Source organism: Dama dama, chromosome 21 (assembly GCF_033118175.1).
Source record: "Dama dama isolate Ldn47 chromosome 21, ASM3311817v1, whole genome shotgun sequence".
Classification (NCBI taxonomy): Eukaryota; Metazoa; Chordata; class Mammalia; order Artiodactyla; family Cervidae; genus Dama; species Dama dama.
In genome coordinates, this window is record NC_083701.1 from 33,255,426 (window position 1) to 33,277,669 (window position 22,244).

Genomic DNA, 22,244 nt, shown 5'->3' on the forward strand with positions numbered 1-22,244 from the left:
TTCATGCATAATGGGAGAAAGTCATTTTCAGTATGTTAGCCTATCCATGAGATTGGCTATGTTCTCACAGTTTTAGAATGAGAAATTTTAAGATAATTTTAAACTCCAGGCAAGAAAAAGGCTCTCAGGGAACACTGACTTTGAATAGTGGGTTTTTTTCTCCCCCTCATTAGGATGAAAGGCAATCAGCCTTTGATGAAAGTATTATCAAAAAAATCATGGATGCCTCCACTCTGTCTTGTGATAATTCTTGGTTCTCCCCCCTCTAGAAGACTTGCCCACATAATCAGATGTTCATCTTGTACTGTTTGCTTTTCATTAGGGTGAGAGTATATTCTGTCTGTGGCTTCAGATTTAGATGTAAGAATAAGAAAAGACAAATGCAAAACTCAAAAGTTGGGGAACCACATTCTTTGCTTTTACCACACTTTGATATTGACAAGGACACCTGCCCATGGCAGCTAGAGTCCACAAAAGTCTGTAAGGCAGTCAATCCTAGTATTTCCAAATCAGTTCATAGAAACTGAAGTGAACAGGTCCCAGAGTTCTCTAACAAATGGATCCCAGATTAGACTTTTTAAAATCCACACAGCTTTTGTGATTGCCAACTTAAAACGATTTCCAGATCGCAGGAGTGGAGGGGGAAATATCTTTAAATTTAGCCTGCTAATTAGCCTAAAATACCCTCTTCCCTCCTAACCATGTCCATCTCTTCCTCATTTATCTAAAAGAAGCTGAGAATCTGCTCCAACTAGCATAGATCTCTGTGAAAAAGACGTTGGTAGAAATCAGAAAGAGGGGACTTGATCTAATTTTGGCACATCGCTATTCTTATGCTTGGCCTGATTTGAGCTCAAGGGACTTGGCGGGGGAGATAAAGTGTAAGTCTCCTTTCATACCCTCCAGAAAACAATGCATGCAAATGAATTCACAAACATTGCTAATAGGTTTCCAGACTCATCAGAGTTGAGAGTTGGCAGAAACCTTGGAGGCAGGTTTGAGCAGTGCCCTACAAAGTACACTAATTGTCACTGCTCCCATTTTTATCTGTGGGGATACTTGTCATGCTCCTTGTTCAAGCTATTAACCTTTCTTTCCCTGTTGTCCTAAGGAGAGCAAAGTAATCAAGATTCCCTCCAAAGACTAAATCAGCGTCTCTTGCCCGTTATCACAGCTGATTAAGTGTCAAAGACAACTGTGTCAAAAAGAATATAGATTTTTTTTTTTTTTTTTAGAGAGAGGAAAGGAATGAAACAGACACTTCCTTGAAAGGAGGTGATAGCCTGTGGGCTTGTCCTAAGAAGGACATGTGACATAGGCTTGGTCCCTTGGGCAAGGCTTTTGCAGCTGTTCTAGTCCTTGAATCTACATGCAATTAGTCATGCCTAGAAGCCTCTGACAGTGCACATTGCCTGAGCGCTTTCTGAATAAACTTTATACTGGAGTTCCAGGCCAATGATACACACTTAGAGGAAGCAGGTGTTTTCAGTTTTCATCTTTTCTTTTTCATTCCATCTCTTCCCCCGCTTTTCCTTATAGTCTTGCATCAGCCCCTTGGATTATAGATTAAATTGTTCTATTAACAAGTCAGGCTCTAATCCCAACAGCTGGATCATTTTAGTTGTGCAATTAACAGGGTATAATCTGCAGGAAATCAACTGCTCCCCATATTGAGTGTTTCAGATAAACTAATTCATAGAATGTTGCCCCTTTTCCCTGTGCATCCAGATTTTGGTCGTGACTTTCATTGCAATCATTGTGTAATTCTCACAGGTGAATTTTTAATTTCACAAAAAGATTTTGTGTGTGCGTGCATTTATGCGTGTATGTGTATATGCATATGCATGTCTGTGTGTGTGTGTCTGCAACTGTGAATTTGTAGTGGGCGTGGGTATTTCCTGCCCTTGAAGCAATTAAATTTTTTTGTCAACGAATTACATCAGCGAAACCTGAGAATGAAATATGTATCCGGTGTTTCATGTACTATAGCATTTGTATTGCCAGATCTGATCATTTTTTTGGGCAAACAGTACTTGACTTTTTTTTTTTTTCCCCCTAATTCTGAAATTGTACATTACTTTAAAAAAGATGTTTGTGTGTGTTACTATGCTAGCAACCCTAGAAAGTAATTAGCAACTGATCTCTGTTTGCAGAAGATGTTTTTCTCCTTGGGAAGTACAGTTTCTCTTCCTGCTTAAGATCTTACCTCCTCATTCAGTGAGTTGCTTCTCAGGGAGAACAGTATTCAAATGTTATCTGATGAATGTCACGTTTTGTAATTTTTGTTTTGTGTCAAATGTATGTTTCAGGACTACTTCACAGACTTAATCACTAACGAGAGCATTAATTACTTCAAAATGTCTAAGAGAATGTATCCCCATAGGCCCATTATGATGGTGATCAGCCACGCGGCGCCCCACGGCCCCGAGGACTCGGCCCCACAGTTTTCAGAACTGTACCCCAATGCTTCCCAACACATGTGAGTAACAGCCTCAGCTCTGGGACCTGCTGAGATCGAGCCTCTCCTTTGCTCCCCACCCGGCTCCTCCCCTGCACCCCATTTCTTTCCACGTGGTATCTCCACAGGGCAGGAATAGGGCTTCTGCCCCGAGACCACAGAAAAGGCAGGCCCTGAACTCAGGGGCTTGCTGAGGTGGTTTGATTACGAATCACATCTCCAACATCGTTAGTGACTGACCAACAAGAAGAACAACAAAATGAACAGAGAGAGAAGCACATGGGGTGACTGGGGGGTGATTTTGATCAAGGGCTTCCTTCAGTTGTCTGAAATAATATTCATCAACGTGATCTAATAATAATAATGATCAAATGGTATGTTTCTTTTAGCAGCAGAGTGGTGGTGACCCGCCCCCCCCCCCCCCCCCAGTCTGGTTATAGAGATCTGGGTGAATTTCCTGGGCTCGGGCTGTCGCAGCTTTGCCACAGATGTCTGATTAGAATTGCTGCAGAGGCAGCTGCAGAGGGCTTGCCCGAGAGGCCGTCTCAGGTCACGGCTTTAAAATAACCTGATGTTTCTTTTTGAGAGGCAGGAGGCTTGGGGAGGGGGTTGGGAGGCCCAGAGGAGAGGCTGATGGCATACAGAGATGAGACAGAGAGCAGAGAGCTGTATTAAGCTGACCATTCTCACGAGACAAGTGTAGTAAGTCTGGATACTTAGGCAGCGAAGAATGTGATTTTGTTTTTCCACTCCTTCCTCACTCTTTCTTCTTATCCATTGCAATGATGTGCAGTCCTCCACGCACAGCAGTGGACTGAAAGTTTAACCATGAGAAGGGTAGGAAACAGGCAACTGATACATTTCCTTCATCACTAAACCTCCAGTATTCATTCTGATTCTATTTGTGCTTAAATATTATCCCTCTTCAGCCACACTGATTTTAAAGCTATGATCCCAGATGGGGAAAAAAATAAAGATTAAATGTACTTCCTTATGAAAAGAGATAAGTAACTTCTTTATGAAAAGTTATAAGTAACCATGGAAGGCATTCTAGTTGCTGGCATAACATATCCCTGGAAAGCTTTTTATTCTTTTTTTTTTCTTATTATAACTAATAAACTTATGGCTCCTCGTCAGTGGTACTTAGATCCTCTCTATCATATCAAGTGACTTAGAAAGAAGGAAAGAAAGGAACTAACAATTCATAAATGAAGCCGGGTGAGTGTCCTACTGAGCATGCCCAGGAATTTGAAGGATGGACATGTTTTGATGCATAAGATATTGTCGACAAAGAAAGCTGCCCCAGCAACTGAGGCATAGGGTCTGGATGATCCATTGTGTTTTGGAATGAACCCTGTGGATGAATATTCAAGACTCTCTACCCTACATATAATTATGCAGCTAAATTCATGAATGAAGCCCACCAGGGGCTAGTGACTCTCCATTAGCCATCACTTGCAGATTCAGTAACCTGCTGGTTCAGTAAAAAGAAATAGGTCTTTGCCGACTTCTTCCATGCCCTGGGACTCACCTTTCCCTTTTCTTTGAGTCAGAAATTGCTTTCTTTGTTGCATTAGCAGAATCCCAGCCTAAGGTGATTTTCCACAACTGTAAACCTCACTGCTATTTTCCCGGGAGTTTGAGGACAAGGAGTTGACAAAAATGTGTTTTATGGCTCCTTAGAAGTCAGCTTGCCTTTGAAGCTTCAGGGCAAGGTCCTGAGCCTACAGGAACATCAGCCACAGGTCAAAAGGTTCTGACAGCTCAGCAGTGTGCACAGACAGCAATGCAGGATGAGAGAAATCTGCAGAGTTCTCGGGGCTTCAACAATAGCTTTAAAAAAAAAAAAAGAAAAAGCATCTCTGATTAAATTCTGTTTCATTCCACAAATATTTATGAGTGCCACCTTTGACACTGTACAGCACAGCAGGGATATAGGCGCAAGGAAGACACAATTGCTGGGACTTCCCTGGTGGTCCAGTGGCTAGCCCCCCCAATGCAGGGGGCCTAGGTTCAATCCCTGGTCAGGGAACTAGATCCAGCATGTAACAACTAAGAGTTCGCATGCCACAACTAAGACTTCCTGGTGCAGTCAAATAAACATAAAATAATCTTCATTTTTTAACAAAGAGACACAATTGCTCATTCTAGAGCCAATGAACTAGGACAGAGGTCAGCACATGGGGGCCATCTCTGACTTGCCACCAGTTTTCATAAATAAAGTTTTATTGAAACACAGTCATGGTCATTCATTTAGGTACTATCTGTGCCTGCTTTTGCAATACAGCAGTGGAATTGGGTAGCTGTGGCAGATGCCATTCGGCCTGCAATGCCTAAACTATTTACTGTGTGATTCTTTACAGAATAAGTTTGTTCTGGGCTCTTGCTCAAGGAGGAAGACAGACAAATAGCCTTATCAAAGAGCCTTGTCAACAGCAGGCTCAGAAGCAAGTGCTAGAGCAGGGAGCCCAGGGTCTGTGAAAGTTTGGAGGAGGAAGCATGCACATGTTTTAGAAGAACCAGGGGAACTTCAGGGCCAAGGTGGCAGGCCAAGTGGACTGCAAAGGATGGGTAACATTTCTGCAGCTGATAGGCAGAGATTGGATAGATGATTTCAGGAAAAGTGGTCGCCATGAGGTCATCTAAGATGTGATTAAGGAAGTGAGGAAAGCAGTAAGGGATGAAGCTAGAGAGAGAAACCTGCAGGGTATTGAGAACTTGTACGTAGCTATAAACAGAGTCCCTGGAGACTGTTTAGTCAAGGTAGACATCATATGTAACTTGACCATTTTTATATGCAGTTTTCGCTATTCCTTTTTAGTTCAGATGAACCGCCTGTATGCCCTACTATGCTCAGGGCTCAGTCGTGTCCAACTCTTTGCAGCCCCATGGACTGTACCCCACCAGGCTCCTCTGTCCATGGAATTTTTCAGGCAAGAATACAGGAGTGGGTCGCCTGTTCCTTCTCCAGGATATCTTCCCGACCCAGGGATCAAACCTGTGTCTCTCGCGTCTCCTGCGTTGGCAGGTGGATTCTTTACCACTAGTGACACCTGGGAAGCCCTGTGAGCCTTACTAGTGATTCTATAAAGCTGAATCCACACATTGGCAGAGTGAAAAGCTCTCAGGCCTCGGAGGCAAATAAGCACTGGTTCCTATCTTAGTGGTCCCTGCTGACCGATAGGCAGTACCTTTCACCTCTCAGAACCTTCATTGACTCATCAGTAAAATGGGGGTAATAACCAGCAACTTGGCATGATGTCATGAGTGACAATTAAAAGAGACCCAACCCTGGACCTGGAACACAGAAGCCACTTCATAGGTGCTAATTCTCCGTGATCCTTCCTATTAAGATGAACCATAAAAAAAAAAAAAAAAACTTTTTTCTGGATTTGATCTTTCTTGACCTACAAAAAGGTGCTGTTTTGTTTGATTTCAACTTAACATTCAAGGGGAAGCAGCTAGGGAAGAACAAGCTGGTTCTTGTCCATTGTGACCTGGCAAGTCTGTTGACGAGCTAAGACCTGCATTGATGAGGCTCTCATCCTGCCTATTCTAAGAACAGACAGGAGAAGCACCGGCCTGGGCTGTGTTATCTTTGCCAGGTGCAAACCGTGCTATTGGCAGTTTGAAGAACACCCTTAGCCATAGAAAATGAAAACTCACACAGTGGGTTGAGTGATTCAGCTTCTATTTGCTGCTAAGCCCGGGGCTTTGGAGCCCCTAAAATGAGGAGATCCGCTGTGTCTCCCACAGACCTTGAAAGCCTTGAATTCCGGGCATCTTTGTCGTCAAGGTCTCCCTAGCTGCCGCAGGAGGGAAGGGCTGGAGAGAGTCCATGTGCATCTCTCTCGGAGCTGTGAGTGACTGCCCGGGTTCACAGTTCAGGCTGCACACAAAAGGAGTGAGACAAATTGAAGACAAGCTTTCCATTGTGGCTCTTGGAGCTCCTGAATGGCTAGTCTCCTTAGCGAGAACATGAGCAAGGCATTCAAGCAAAGGGATGCAAGAAGTTAAGTGCTTTGCAGAGATATTTGGCAGGCCCTGTGAAAACAGCAAGAAGCTGTAGGTTCTGCCCTGTCGGGGGCAGGGGAGGGGGATGCAGGCCATGTGAGCACTTTCCTTGAGGTTGCCTTCCTTGGTGGTCAAGCATTATCCAGATGTCTTTCATCCGCCTTGGGTTAGAGCTATCTGACCCCCACTGCCTGGAGCGAATGTATCAGGTTACCATGGTGTTTGTCGTGGCCAACAAAGAAAGGAAGCCAGTTCAATATTGAGGCTAGAGGTTATGCCAACCAACTAAGAAAGAGAACGGACTACCGACCGCATGGAACAGGGGACCCTGTTTAATCAGACAGTGGCTCAGCCACTCCTGGCCTCTGAGAGATCTGAGGGACTCTCCATCATGATAATACATATAATCATTCTTATCACAAAGCCCTTCACTATGACTAAGACTCTACTGCACTTTCCAGTAAATTCTCTCCCCCGTATCCTCATAATAATGCTAAAGCCTCATCTTCTTGGCATCATTTCTCTCTCCTGGCCTCAGTGATGTGATAATACTCACCTGTGGACAAAAGCTGATGAGAAAAGAGATTACATTAGCCTTCTTGATGATTCTCTGAGATGCTGAGACTCAGTTTTCCACCAACTGTGCTTCCATGAACTTAAAGAAAATTTTTATTCCAGTTCAACAGCTCTTTCTTTCTATCCCTGGAAATGCGTTTGACTCTGTACACACACATACACACACACACAGGTTCATGTGAAATAAAAATTTAGGTAGAACAATCCACATCAACTAACTTGAAGAAATTGTTCTGATCGTGGAGTTTGGGATGGACACAGCATGTCAAAGGGACAACTACCCTAAGGAAGCCTCAGAACATTTCTGAAATACCTTTGTTATTTAAAGTTGAAAAGAAGGGACTTCCCTGGCAACCCAGTGGTTAAGACCCCATGCTTCCACTTCAGAAGGTGCACGTTCGATCCCTGGTCAGGGAAATAAGATCCCACATGCTGAGTCGTGCGGCCAATTAAATTCATTCAAGTTTGAAAGAAATATCTTGCCTTACAAAGAATTTGCACATTCTCTCTTCATTTCTTCCACAAATACATAAAAGGATATGCTTTCAAAGAGGAGAGAATTTTAAATCCTCCATAAACATTTCTGACTTGAGCAGGATTAATTGCTCCCCTGTGGCTCAGCTGGTAAAGAATCTGCCTGTACTGCGGGAGACCTGGGTTCAATCCCTGGGCTGGGAAGATCCCCTGGAGAAGGGAAAGGCTACCCACTCCAGTATTCTGGCCTAGAGAACAATCCATGGGGTCGCAAAGAGTGGGACACAACTGAGTGACTTTCACACACACACACACACACTTCCCGTATTACCTCTCTATTCTTCTGTCATTTACTACGTATCCTATTGCACTGGCTGTTTACTCAGATCTTTGATGTCCAGTCACACAACTTCAGAATAATCACACTCAACACCACACAAATGACACCCTGCTGCTATACAAGGCAGCTCTTTCCCGAGGCAGGACATAACCATCCATCTCTACCTCCCGTTGCCTAGTGGGCACGGCTCCTGTTGTTTTAGTTGTATAATACATTTTTGTTTAGCAAATGCATCAACGTGTTAACCCTTCCAATTAGCTGACATGAAAACCCTTTTAAAAATAGTATGAAAGTAGTTGAACAATTGGTTTTATGAATTAAAGGGTACCTAGTGAAAGTATAAACCGATAAATTTTTAGATTAAAAAATGAATACCCAAAGTTTATTTAAAAAAAAAAAAAAGACTCAGTGGCTTTGCTCAGGTCACGTAAGTAGATAGGGATGAAGCTAGAGCCCAAACTCCACTCTTCTGGACCCTAGATCTTTCCACTACACCGGGTCTCTTCAATATCTGTCACAGTCACAATTTTTAGTAAGTAGAAGTGTTCCCTGTGTATGTATTGACACAATTTCTAATTGGAGTTCGTAGCATCGTTGGAAGCTTCTTTGAATTAGTTTTGTGATATGCCGTTTTATTGTAAGGCTTCCCAGCTGGCACTAGTGGTAGAGAACCTGCCTGCCAGTGCAGGAGATGTAAGAGACTTGGGTTCAGTCCCTGAGTCGGGAAGATCCTCTGGAGAAGGAAATGACAACCCTCTCCAGTATCCTTGCCTAAGAAGTCCCATGGACAGAGGAGCCTGAAGGGCTACAGTCCGTAGGGTCACAAATGGTAAGACACAACTGAAGCGACTTAGCATGTACCTTTTTTTATTGTGAAGTTTTAAGATGCGCCTGTAATCAAGACAATCTGATGTTATCCTGCATGTGTTCAGTTGTTACTGACCTAAAGACATTTGAACTCAAATGGGGAATATCTCCACAGAGTCTCATCAAGTTTCATTTTAGTGAAGGCTGGGATGGTGTGGCTTGGGAACTTGTCTAGAATATCCTATTTTAATAGTTTGAGTGTGTACTTCTTGAATCTGTACAACCAGCTTATTCTGGGAATTGAGACCTGTTTCTCAGTGAGTGATGATCCTGCTACCAATAAGGGTATTAAGAGTTAGGATTTTTGTTGTTTTATGAGACTAAATGGGTGGCTTCCCTGGTGGCTCAGTGGTAAAGAATTTGCCTGAAGTGAAGGAGACCACTTGCAGTGGTGGAGATGTGATTTGATCTCTGGGTCAGGAAGACCCCTGGAGAAGGAAATGGCAATCCATTCCAGTATTCTTGCCTGGGAAGTCCCAGGGACAGAGAAGCCTGGCAGGCTACAATCCATGGGATTCCAAGTCGGACACGACTTAGCAACTAAACCACCACCACCATGAGACTAATAGCAAATGAAGAAAACACATGTTCAAATATAAAATACTCGAAATGTATTTTCTTTGGGATGACAGCAGAGACTATCAGTGGTACCAAATGAACTGCTAAGTTCTTTGTGTTTCCCCGAGGATGGGTTTAATATGCAATACATGCATTTCTTGAAACTATTTCTGTGCTACTAAGAATTATTCTCCTAAAATGTCCACCCATTAAAAAGAAAGAAGACATGATTGACTTGAGAAATCCTATCCTTGTTATGTCAATAAGCAATGTTAGCAAGAAAAGCAAACCCTGGGGAGAATCTGATATTGAGGCAAAAGTTGAACATGCAAGTGCAGTGGTCTGAGGGATCTGTCCATGAGCTGCTGTCCTGAGCAAACTGTATTTTGGTTCAGTTGCTTAGTCACGTCAGACTCTTTGCAACCTCATGGACTGTAGCCCACCAGGCTCCTCTGTTCATGGGGTTCTTCAGGTAAGAATTATTGAGTAGGTTGCCATTTCCTACTCCAGGGGATCTTCCCAGACCAGGGTCAACCCATGTCTCCTGCATTGGCAGGCAGATTCTTTACCACTAAGCCACCAGGGAAGCCCGCGCTAAGCAATAACACTGAACAAATGATGACTAGAGAAAAGCAATGTGCAGAGAAGCCTTGCTGGGGAAAGCTCACCTTTTATAAGTATTGGAGTCATCTGCTGAGAGTTACAGGTGCATCCCTGAGAGTATAAGGTCTGGAGAGCACAGTTCTGAGCCAAACACGTATCTGAATAGACACAGAAAGCCTCACCAGAACAGACACACATGGCTGACACTCTGACATGCATTTATGAGGTTTGTTTTTCTTCTTTATGACAATTTGATCCTTTGTCCTCTCCCTTTTCAAGCAAAGAGTCAGCGTTCTCTACCTTTTTGAATATGTCTCCAGGGTGTTGTGGAGGGTCAGACTTGATTCTGTGTTTGCAACAAACATAGGAACACAGCAGCTGGTGGGAGGCATCTGAATGGGAAACAGAAGCAGCTAATATTTTAAATCAGGATAATCAGGATAAAAGCTAAGAACTTTAGGACTTACTTTATAAATATTTATTTATTTGGCTGTGTCAGATTTTAGTTGTGGCACATGGGATCTTTGTTGCTTCCCAAGGGATCTTTGGTTGCAGTGCACGGACTCTGGTCGTGGCATGTGGGATTAGTTGCTCAGCAGCATGTGTGACCTTAGTTCCCCTAGCAGGGATCAAACCTGAGTCGTCCCCTGCATTGCAAAGTGGCTTCTTAACCACGGGACGACCAGGGAAGTCCCAGGATTTACTGTTGATAGAAGAAATGTATGGATCATTTCTCCTTTTAATGATGGGAGTTTGAGATACTTGGTGGAGAGGACAGTTCAGTGTGACATCATGAAAGGAGCAGGGTTCCCAGCCTGTTCTATCTGAGCCATCTCCATATGCTTTACTGTCTCGGTTGTAAAATGGGAGTATTTTATTTTCTTGGGCTTCAAAATCACTGTGGACGGTGACTGCAGCCATGAAATTAAAAGACACCTGCTCCTTGGAAAGAAAGCTATGACAAACCTAGATAGTATCTTAAGAAGAGACATCACATTGCTGACAAAAGTCCATCTAGTCAAAGCTGTGGTTTTTCCAGTAGTTGTATATAGATGTGAGAGTTGGACCATAAAGAAGGCTGAGTGCTGAAATATTGTTGCTTCTGAATTGTGGTGCTGGTAAATACTCTTGAGAGTCTCTTGGACAGCAGAAAGATCAAACCAGTCACTCTTAAAGGAAATCAACCCTGAATGTTCCTTGGAAGTACTGATGCTAAAGCTGATGCTCCAATACTTTGTCCACCTAATGCAAAGAGCCAACTCATTGGAAAGGACCCTGATGTTGGGAAAGATTGAAGGCAGGAGAAGGGGGCAACAGAGGATAAGATGGTTGGATGGCATTATCGACTCAATGGACATGAGTTTGAGCAAACTCCAGGAGATGGTGAAGGACAGGGAAGCCTGAAGTGCTGCAGTCCATGAGATCGCAAAAAGTCAGAATAACGAACTACAGTAAGAGGCCCTGCCCTCTCTGGGCTGCCTCAGCCATCAGTGAGCTGTGACGTGATAAGCTGTCTCCCAGCTTCCTATAAGTATGGGTATGAGTGGTCCCAGGTTTTGTCCCTTGAAGCCTCTGTGAAGCCTCACAAGCACTCTTTGAAGTTCTTGCTCCCATTACAGATATGTGGGAACAGAGGCTTAAAGAAAAGAAAACAGTTGCTTCAGATCACACACTAGTAAGCAACAGTCCTGGGCTGAGAATTCAGGTCTGATTCCAGAATATTCTGGAGCAATCAGATATGTGGTTTTCCACCGTTCCCTAAAACAGTCACCTGCTTCTCTCTGTCTTGCGTTTTCAGCCAACAGCTCCCAGCTCCGTCTGAATCACTATAAGTTGATTCTTAGTTAGGGCAGCAAGCCCTAATGAATTATCACAGGGCGGAGGGACAGAAGAATGCATCTTCCAGGAATTTGGCAGACACCAGCGGGAGGCACCCACAGGTCTTTGGCAAAAGATCAATTTTCAACAACTGTCAATTCCAGCAACTCCCGACCTTCCACCTGCAGGCCCCCTGAACAGCTGCTGTTCTGTGGGAAGCAGTAGCAGCCTGTCTTCCCCTAAAAGGCAAATGGTTATCCCCCCCTCCTGCTGAGACCCCACCTGGGATCTTGTCCCCAGAGGTGGAGTGGGGGTGGTCATCGCCCATATTCAGAAATCAAGAGAAAAGAAAAAAAATGGGATGGGGGAAGGACAACTTTGACAATAGACCCAAACTCTCCCTTTTAATAAAAGCCAAACTGAACATATGTCATTCTGTAAATCCGGGAGTCCAGTTTGAGGCTTATAATTTGCTGCGAGCTTCCCTGTTCCTCAGGGCGAGGTGGATGGAGCCATTCCAAACACTGGAAGGTAACTGGTGGCAGATACGACTTACCCACTATGAGCCTGCCTCTCGGTTCCCTATTGTAATTTTTATTTGTGTTTGAGGTTTTGTGGTTTAAAAAAAAAAAAAGTCAACTAGATTTATTTTAAAATTAAGGCACGCCAACATCAAAGGCAGCAAGAGGAGGCTGGTGAGGTATTATGAAGAAAGCCCGTGTAATCTTTTATAGCCGTATTCTTTTTCAGGGCACGTATCAGTAAGTGGTAAAGGACCTTTCGTGACCAGCTTGCTCTATTTCTCTGACCTCAAACTCCCCCCCAACGGTGAAAATCTCTTTCCTCTGGGATTTAGAAGCTCCCCCTTCTCTCCTCCTCCTCTTCGGTCTCTTCCTCTAATCCTGTTTGTAAGGTTACACGCTGCGTTAAGAATAAGAAACCCGGGCTTAAGTCCTTTCCTACTGCCCAGGCTTCTGAAATACAAGGGTCTCATTTGGTCTGTGGTGCAATCTGAGATACGAAGAACCCTTTCAGACCAAAAATGGGACCATTCGGTTCATGAGTTGTCTGCTTGGTGAGCAGAGGAAAGTTCATGCTGACAGTTTCTCTGATAAAGAATGGCAAGTGATATCTGAAAATTTGTTTGTTTAATGTCATGGATTTTTTTTCAACCCAGATCCTTACATAGAATACATTTGTTTATTGGCTCATGTAGGAAACTCAGGTACTTCTTTGTTCTGGGCACTTTAGAGATATAGATGATAGATAGATAGACAGACAGACAGGTTTGGAGGTGTTATATTGGCATTCGTTAACCAGCCAGCATCCATACAGATCATCAGGGTAACTTTCTGCACAGGAAGGCCAATGGTACCAAAACAGCATTTTCAACTACAAAAGAGAAGCGCTGCAAATCCGCTGGTGGAAGAAAATGTATGGTAACAGGAGGCATATAGAGAGCCCCATGTTCTTGTGTTCGGTCACGCAGCTCAGAAACTCCAGGTTTCCTCGATAGCAAATTCGCTCCATGACGGAACGAGTGGAACATGGTTAAGGCTCCTGGACTCACCAGCTCACAGTGACTGACTGTTTCTCTAGTTTTATAATGTAAACAATGTCACGGGGTCTCCTGCAGTCATCATTATCCACCGTCTTTCACTGATAGGCTCCTCCCCAGAACAGAGAGCGGTAATCAGATTCCTCGATCAGCCTAGACGATCTCTTGTTCTGAGAGACTGGCCATTTGCACAGTTGTGGTTCACACGAAGAGCAACCTCGGGTGCAGGAAGCCCCCGTCATTTTACTTTCCCTTCATTTTGTTAAAGCAAATGAGCTTTGGAACCAAGTCCTGGTTCAATTCCCTGCTAGTTTTGTTAACCTGAGAAAATTAACTTTGCTAAGCCTCAGTTTTCTCACCTGTAAAATGGGAATGATAAACCTATTTCCGACAAGAGCTGAGCTAATTAAATGAGTAGATGTGAACAAAACAGTTAGCACAATCCCTGACCCGTGGTAAATACTGAGTTTTCACTATTAAACAATGTTTATAGGCTTCCCTGGTGGCTCAGACGGTAAAGAATCTGTTTGCAATGCAGGAGACCCAGATTCAATCCCTGAATCGGGAAGACCCCCTGGAAAAGGAAATGGCAACCCACTCCAGTATTCTTGCCTGGAGAATTCTATGGACAGAGGAGTCTGGTGGGCTACAGTCCATAGGGTCTCAAAGAGTCAGATATGACTGAGTGACTGACTTTCATAGGCTTATCAGCTGAGGAGAAAGTTCAAGCACATTATAGTCTGATGGAGAGGTCAAATGAAAAACAAACAATTCTCAGTGTGAAAAGCATAGATATATTCTAGCATAGATATGTTCTTTGGGAGTGTGAAGTGGCAGCATCTTATGATCCAGGGAGTTGGGGAGGACTTCAAAGAGAAGGTGATGTACTTTATGGGTCCCCAAAGGGAAGTATGGGCACCACTTAGATCTCCATAGATCAAATATGGGCTTGAACCACCTGTCTCAGAACAATAGGACTCAGTTCCCTATAGTTAGCAAAAATTATGCCTGCACCTATATTGATTTGTCTATAATGAACAGCTTTACTGACAAGCATGTATATTGTAGTAGACTTGCTTGTAATTCCAGCAAATCCGATAAATTGATGGTATCTATATGTGAGGTTAGGAATGAGAAAAATTTGCAGAGACTAGATATGTAAGTAATCAATATAATACCCTAGTAAATTCTAAGATAAAATGTGTTGAAATTATGATTCTTCATCATTGCACGTAACATATTAGTGACTATATTTAATAGCCTAATTAGCAGTAAAATTTTACGAGTTAACATCACCATGAGAACATTCCCTTCTACATTACTGGGTTTTATCTGTAAATTTGTAACATGACCACAATCATCTCGAGGTATTTTTACATTTTATTCAATGAACCCCAGTGAACTTGCACTAATTAGATTTTCACTGCCAGTCTTGGTTTTATAAGTTTGAACCCATACACCTTCAGAGAACTCATGTGGTCTGGGGTGGTGCAGACTTGAAATCTCTTTACAAACACAGAGATGTACCGGAGAGAAAAATTCTTTAGCTGTGTCTAAATTCTTTCCTAAATGGTTATTTTACAACTTTTAGCATGAGATATTTCTCTAAGTGACTAAAAAGCATATATAGTAAGACTCCTTTCTGGATATTTGCAGAACTCCTAGTTATAACTATGCGCCCAATATGGACAAACACTGGATTATGCAGTACACAGGACCCATGCTGCCCATCCACATGGAATTCACAAACGTTCTACATCGCAAACGGCTTCAAACTTTGATGTCAGTGGATGATTCTGTGGAAAGGGTAAGCCCATGAACCTGCCCCAAGGATGGGTTTTGGTCCAGCTTCCCTTGTGTAGATGCATTCTTGCCAACCCTGTTTTTATAGTAGTAGTTGTTTTTCATTTTAAGAGAGTGTGGGGGGCTGGGTATTCTGTGAACTCATCATCCCCCCCTCATCTTGTTCTCTTTCTAGGGTTGGTTCTTGTGGAGCCAGTAACAAAAAGGAGATATACAAATCATGACATCATAAATCAAGGGTTATCACCACAAATACCTTCAGGGATTAAGCAAATAGTGTAGATAGCTAAAGCAGATTGAGTATAAGGCGATAGGGCATGGTGAGGATCATGGTGAACTCAAATCTAAACTACCTCATCTAAAGCAAGGAGCAACTATTCAGCTTCAACTGATTTTGGTCATGTGAAAATATGGATCCAGTATTAAGTCTTCTGACTTTTAAAGAAGCCAGAAATACAAAAAATGTATTTGAAATTTCCTGAATTTTAAAAGATAACATAAACCAAACAAGACGTGCCTAAAAGCTGGATGTAACTGGATCAGGCTCAGAGGTAGCCTGTTTTTAATCTTTGGTAACTAAATATGAGGGATGATAGTAAAATTTGCTTTAAAATGGATTTTTCAAAGTAAAACCTTAAAGTTTGATGGTAGAGGTTGTTTTGTGTTTTTTTTTTTCAAATAGGCAAAAATAAGCCAGATTAAGAAAAGTTATATATTATATAAGAATCAACTGTATTACTGGACTTTTTCCCTCCAGGATTGCAGGCTACTTGAAAAATGTATATAAACATACATGTTTGTCAGCCCTATTAAAGCAACTCTTGCCTCCTAAAAATAATGGAAAAAAGATTTGAGGGGAATCATGGTGGCACTATTGTCATCTTATGCCATCACAGTTGTTTCTGACTGAGGTCTATGCTGTGTTTCAGCTATATAATATGCTTGTGGAAACGGGTGAGCTGGAGAACACCTACATCATCTATACCGCTGACCACGGTTACCATATCGGGCAATTTGGACTGGTCAAGGGGAAATCCATGCCATATGACTTTGATATCCGCGTGCCTTTCTTTATTCGTGGGCCAAGTGTAGAACCAGGATCCATGTACGTATATCTCTGTTTCCAACATTCAACTGTCATAACTCATGTACGTCTGAGATAATTCAATTACCAATCTCAGGGTCTGGTTTCCTTTAGTCCAAACAAAAAAGGGTGAGTGTAGGTTCATTATTTAGAAGACGAAACCTCTCGCCTGCCCCACCCCTCCCCCAGCCCTGCCACATGCTAAATGAACTAATGTCTACTGTCTCAAGAGAAAGGAAAAATAACTGTATCATTGATTAACTCTTTCAAACCGACCAGAATCCATGAGACTGTGAACACAGACATAGAATGTGATTTTAGGTATATCATCCTTACTTTCTTTGAATCTTTTTTTAAAAACGATAACCAGTACCATCCTCTTAGTTGTTTTTTTAAAAAATTATTACTGAAGAATTTTTAAAGGAAATTAAATTTTAAGAACTTTAAATAATTTTAGATACATTTTATTTAATTAAAATGTATTTCAATGAACTTTAAATGAATTTTAAGAAAAGAGGCCTGAAGGACTGGAATACCATTTCTGTCATCTTAAGTCACTGCATCCCTTTGCATGTCAGTATTCCCATCATAGATGGGTTTTGTATGCCCCGCCAAGCACATCAGAATGTGTGGTATAAAATGAGATCCTGTACATGAAACAGTTATGGAAAGAGTGAAAGAAAAGAGCACAAGTAGAATTGAAAGCCTGGGATGACCCTTCAAGAGCATCCAGTCTGGACCCCCGATTTCACAATGAAGAAGCCGCACAGACTGGGTGCGCATGCCTCTCTGAGTCCCCCCGTCCTGGATGTGACATCAGTGGGGCCCAGATGCCAGATCATCCAAGTCTCATCTCTGTGGCTTATCTGCTGCCTCATTCCAGTGCCTGCTGGGGAGGAAGTGATGGCAATAAGAAGGGCCTTTTTGCGTAATGTTATTGTGTCTTTCCGAGCTTCCCGGATGGCTCAGCAGGCGAAGAATCCACCTGCAATGCAGGAGACACAGGAAATTCGGGTTCGATCCGTGGTTCGGGAAGATCCCCTGGAAGAGGGAATGGCAACCCACTCCAGTATTCTTGCCTGAAAAAAATCCCATGGACAGAGGAGCCTGGGGAGCTACAGGCCACGGGGTCACAAAGAGCTGGACACGACTGGGTGACACATGCAGAGGGGACACATGCTCACATGCGTTGTCTCTCTCCAGGTCACTGGAAACTCCTGGGGAAGCGTTGGATCTAGAGTTGGGAGGCTTTATGTTTGAAAGGCTAGGCAGCATGCATTGAATTCAAGTATAAAAACCTTGTGGCCTTTTGAAGATGATTGATTTCAAAGCCCTAATTCAACAGAGGAGGGATAGACTCTCAGGTTTCAGAAGAAAATATACAGCCTACAAAAGCCAAACATTAGGCCACAATTTGTCCAAGATGTGGCCAGAGCTCAGGGGGACAGGCCTCTCTCCAACCTGACCCCTGTGACAGTCAGTCTTTCTCTTGGTCCCAGTGGCTGAGCACTCAGGCACCTCCCAGAATCAACGACCACTCCTAGGCAACCAGATGAGAGGCTGAGAAGCAGTGAAGACCAGGGAGTACTGGGATGGGAAAAAACAGCCCTGGTGGGGCCCTCCACTGGTGCTGGGTCCCAGGCGTGACCATCTTGTCCCTTCACAGAGTCCCACAGATCGTTCTAAACATTGACCTGGCCCCTACCATCTTGGACATCGCGGGGCTCGACACGCCTCCTGACATAGACGGCAAGTCTGTACTCAAACTTCTGGACCAGGAAAAGCCAGGTAACAGGTGCGTCAGTTTCCTTCCCCTCAGCCAGCCCCAAGCACACCAGCTCCCAGAGCCAGCCAGCAGCCAGCAGAAGTGGAGGCAAAATACCCTTCACCCCCAGGGATCACCTTGAGCTGATCACCTCCTCAGCTGTTTGTGAATGGCGTGTTGGAGATGCTGTCCCGGTCTGCGGGTAGCGAGGGGTGTTGCTTTAAATAAACTGTTAGCACAGATCCGTTTGGAAAAGTGTCCCAATGCCAACAGTAAATATTATTACTTTGCTTCCAGGTTTCGAACAAACAAGAAGGTCAAAATTTGGCGTGATACATTCCTTGTGGAAAGAGGGTAATTATTGGTTCCTGGGGTGCTTCTGGGAACGAGTCTTTGTGGGCAGCTCTCCTTGCTGGGAATGTTTTTCCCCCTTATTTTGGTTTACTAAGTGTGTGGATTTCGTAAACCTAGTCATAAGACTCATCCTCCTCTGGCCAGCAGAGTAATGATAGCTGAGTCAGAATTGCAAAGATGGGACCACAGTCTTTATGAGGCTGTGGATTCCCATGGCTTATCTCCACCTCAGTTCCTAACTGGACCGATTAATTGACTTTCTCAATTATCCCTCCCAAGTTCTGCCTGATGTCCTTCCACTCCTTTCCCTTATGTGCCTTTCCTAGTTTTGAATTGACAAATAGATGAGATTGTATTAATAACTGTTCCAGAGTCATTTCTGGGTTTCTCCTTTCTGTTTGTAATGTCCATTGTCTTTGTTTTTCTCCATACTTACCCTAGGCAAGAGAAAAACATTACTATCATTGCTTTTTAACAAAAATGAACTTTGAGCCTATAAAGCTAAATGTTTATGTCCAAAGTTTTGAAATGAAGATTTTGAAGGAAGTGATTCTTCCTTCCCTGATCTCTCATCTTCATAATTCCCAGCTTGTAATTTTCCCAAAGGTCTCATGAAATGTTGGGTTCCTGTGGGTAGAGACTTGATAACTATTTATTGCTTTTTGGAGAGTGTGGAGTCATGTGACAGGGAAAAAAAAAAACAGGCAGGTCACTGTGAAAGTCATTTCAGATCACTTCTCACACAAGCTTTTCTCTTTCTGTCAAAGGAAATTTCTACGTAAGAAGGAGGAATCAAACAAGAATATCCAACAGTCCAATCACTTGCCTAAATATGAGAGGGTCAAAGAACTGTGCCAGCAGGCCAGGTACCAGACAGCCTGTGAACAGCCCGGGCAGGTGAGCGACTCAGCGTTTCTACACCACCACTCCTTTGCTTCTCCATTTCTAATGCAAAAGACTTGCAACATGTCAGATAATGTACGTTTATGTTTAAGTAAGCTTTTCATAGCAGTCATGGAGTGCTCACTGCAACCCCTTTCCACTGACTGAGCAATGTCTGTCTGGGCCCAGCTGGGTCTCCTCATCACTGCTTGGGCTTTCTCCATTTAAAAAAAAGATGGTGCTTCTAGAGAAATTTCTAGATATCCACCTAGTTAGCCAACAGCAGTTCAAGATATCAGACTTAGGAAATGGATAGTCCTGTGTTAGAAAGTTCAGAGACAGTTTGCATTTAAGGAGAAACGCCCACCCCTCTTAAATGGTTATCAGGAAATGTTGAGAGATAGCTTAATCAAGATCTGGGGCAGATACTGAGCCTGTGGACAGCAAACCACCCCAAGAGCCGTGATTGGGTTTCCCCACCCTGGAGTAAGATCAGATGTCATCTAACCCAGAGAGGAGGACAGAGTCTGTGACCAGGGTTGAGGAATGAAGAGGGAAACCATATTCTGTTTGTTTATTGTTTCTACCCGTGCTCACAAAGTTACTGACATCAAATATTTCATTAGAATCAATCCTCTTCATTTATAGAATATTAAGTAGAGAGCTCAGGGCTACCCAGAACACCAACTGTTGCCAATAAAAACTGAAGAATTACCATGTGGTGAATTAACACATACCTGTTTTTAAGGAAACGGAGAACATAGGAACACAAACTAATTTAAGCACTCTTGCTTGAAATCTATGCTAGCTGGGAGAAATACACTATATCGTGATAAGAGGGACTAAATTTCTGCCTAGGTCATTACAACTTAGACCAGAATTGGAGGAGAGGGAAAAAATAACATTTATTGAGCTTTTGTCTTTTTTTTTTTTTTAATATTCTGAGCCTAACACATCCTTTATTTTTTATGGAAAGACATTTTATATATAGCAGTGTGTGCATGTCAATCCCAAACTCCCAATCTGTAAGGCACTGTATGTGGTGTTTTATACACATTAGTTCAAGTTAATCCTCACCTCTGTCGAGAGAGGTATAGTCATTTTCATTTTACAATCTGTGAATCCATAAATTGTCTGATTCCAAAACTCAGGCCACTTTGTGCCTTCCAAGGTAAATTTTTAACAAGAAGAAGAGAGATTCAATTCTGTCTTTTCTTTCTTTTTTTTTTCAATCTGACCTCTGGATAGTCACACAACTAGCCAACACCCGTTCAAGGTATCAGGCGCATAAAATGGGTCGCCCAGTTATTATTAAAATGGCCTTGTTTCTTATACGCTTTTTATATGGCATCTAACCATATTGAATAGATGTTCATAATAAACTACTTGACCCTCATCCGCTCTGTATTTCCTTGTGCCTTTTCATACACAGGAATCCCTTTGAAGTGGAAAAAGGTGAGGAGGGAGGGCTATTGAATTAAGGGATAAAACCAAGCCTTCATAGCACTCTGGTAAGCCTTAATTTTCAAGTGTTTAGTGGAGAAGCTTAGACCTATTCATTATATTTTAATTTGAAGTCTCCAAATCCTTCTTGTGGAAGCTCCAAGTAGTATTATGACTAAAACCTCAGAATTGTTTTGTAGCTCTAAAACAATTTTTATGAGGCAGCCTCAATAGACTAATTTTACTTCTGTTCAGGAGTTGGAAATGTTCAGTGTTAAATATATCTCATGCACATTAGTGATCTTGTTGCTATTTCAGCTAAGTGGAGAGACTTATAACCCTTTGAAGATAAGGTACATGGCCTACCTCTCAGTATACGCTTTTGCAAACCTCTCTATATGGCTTATGCTGAAATTTTAATTTATGTCCTCAAGGGCAAACACAGCATAAACTAGATTACTGACACCGGCTCTTTGCTCACATGCTGAATGCCAACTATGTTAAAAACTTCACTTTGCTTTTTTTTTATAGTTTTCTGAAGGTGTTTTGCCCCCATGAAGTGCTTTCATGTGTGGCTCCCTGCAATTTTCCTCTGTTGCTTTATTTTGTTAATCAGTCTGAATTTGGTTTCTGTCACATAGCTCCAATGGTAAAGAATCTGCCTGCACTGCAGGAGACCTGGGTTCAATACCTGAGTCGAGAAGATCCCCTGGAGAAGGGAATGGCAATCCTCTCCAGTATTCTTGCCTGGAGAATCCCATGGACAGAGGAGCCTGGCAGGTTCCATGGGCTCTCAAAGAGTTGGACACAACTGAGTCACTAATACTTCCACTTTCACATAAGTATATGAGAACATCAGCGGTGATCTCTTTGAGAAGTGCCTGAATTAATGGGCAAAGAATTAGACTCAGCACAATGGTGATTTCTTTCTATAGGTGGTGGCAAACCATGCCTTTAGAAGCCGAGAACTTTGAGAAAATTTTGAGCCTCTTCAAGGCAGTTATTAAACCAATAAGTCCAACCTGACATAACTTGGTTATATTCTATAGAATCTTTGTATGTCGGTTTTTTGCTCTTTCTTTTTGGCTCTACTTTGAAGATTACCTTTTTTAAAAAAAATGATAAATTTTCATTTATTATCATTTATTTCATTTATTTATGATAACAATTTAAATAAACTTATCTTTTATTTATTTGCGTGGCTGCTTTGGCTCTTAGTTTCGTCATATGAGATCTCCATTGCACCATGCAGGATCTTTCACTGTGGCTATAGACTCTGTAGTTGTGGTGCAAGGGTTTAGTAGTTGTGGCATGCAGGCGTTGTCACTCTGAGGTTGTAGGATCTTAGCTCCCTGACCAGGGATCAAACCCATGTCCCCTGCATTGGAAGGTGGGTTCTTAACCAGTGAACCAGCAGAGAAGTCCCTGAAGATTATCTTTTTATTTACTATATCATTGACTTTTAGAAGGGAAGAAAAAGTCCAGAATAATGAGACTGTTCAAGATCAAGATGACAGCCAAGTCTTGAACTGACTTGCTTGGGTTCTCTTTCCTTGACATGGGTTTTACACCTGGCCTGCGCCCTGCTTTTCTTCCTCTCACCAAGGTTAGCTGCCTTCCTTCAAAGAGAACACCCTTGGTTTGACT

General features: G+C 42.7%; 1 protein-coding gene across 11 annotated transcripts in view; it reads left to right on the forward strand.

The window, feature by feature from the left end:
- Positions 1 to 22,244, forward strand: part of SULF1 (sulfatase 1) — a 183,328-nt gene that overhangs the window by 123,486 nt on the left and 37,598 nt on the right. For all 11 annotated transcript variants that reach the window (XM_061123444.1, XM_061123443.1, XM_061123447.1 and 8 more), the window contains 6 exons: positions 2,310 to 2,479; positions 14,923 to 15,073; positions 15,999 to 16,174; positions 17,820 to 17,948; positions 18,216 to 18,272; positions 19,040 to 19,169. In XM_061123444.1, the coding sequence (XP_060979427.1) occupies positions 2,310 to 2,479; positions 14,923 to 15,073; positions 15,999 to 16,174; positions 17,820 to 17,948; positions 18,216 to 18,272; positions 19,040 to 19,169 (813 nt within the window). The remainder of the gene's footprint in view (positions 1 to 2,309; positions 2,480 to 14,922; positions 15,074 to 15,998; positions 16,175 to 17,819; positions 17,949 to 18,215; positions 18,273 to 19,039; positions 19,170 to 22,244) is intronic.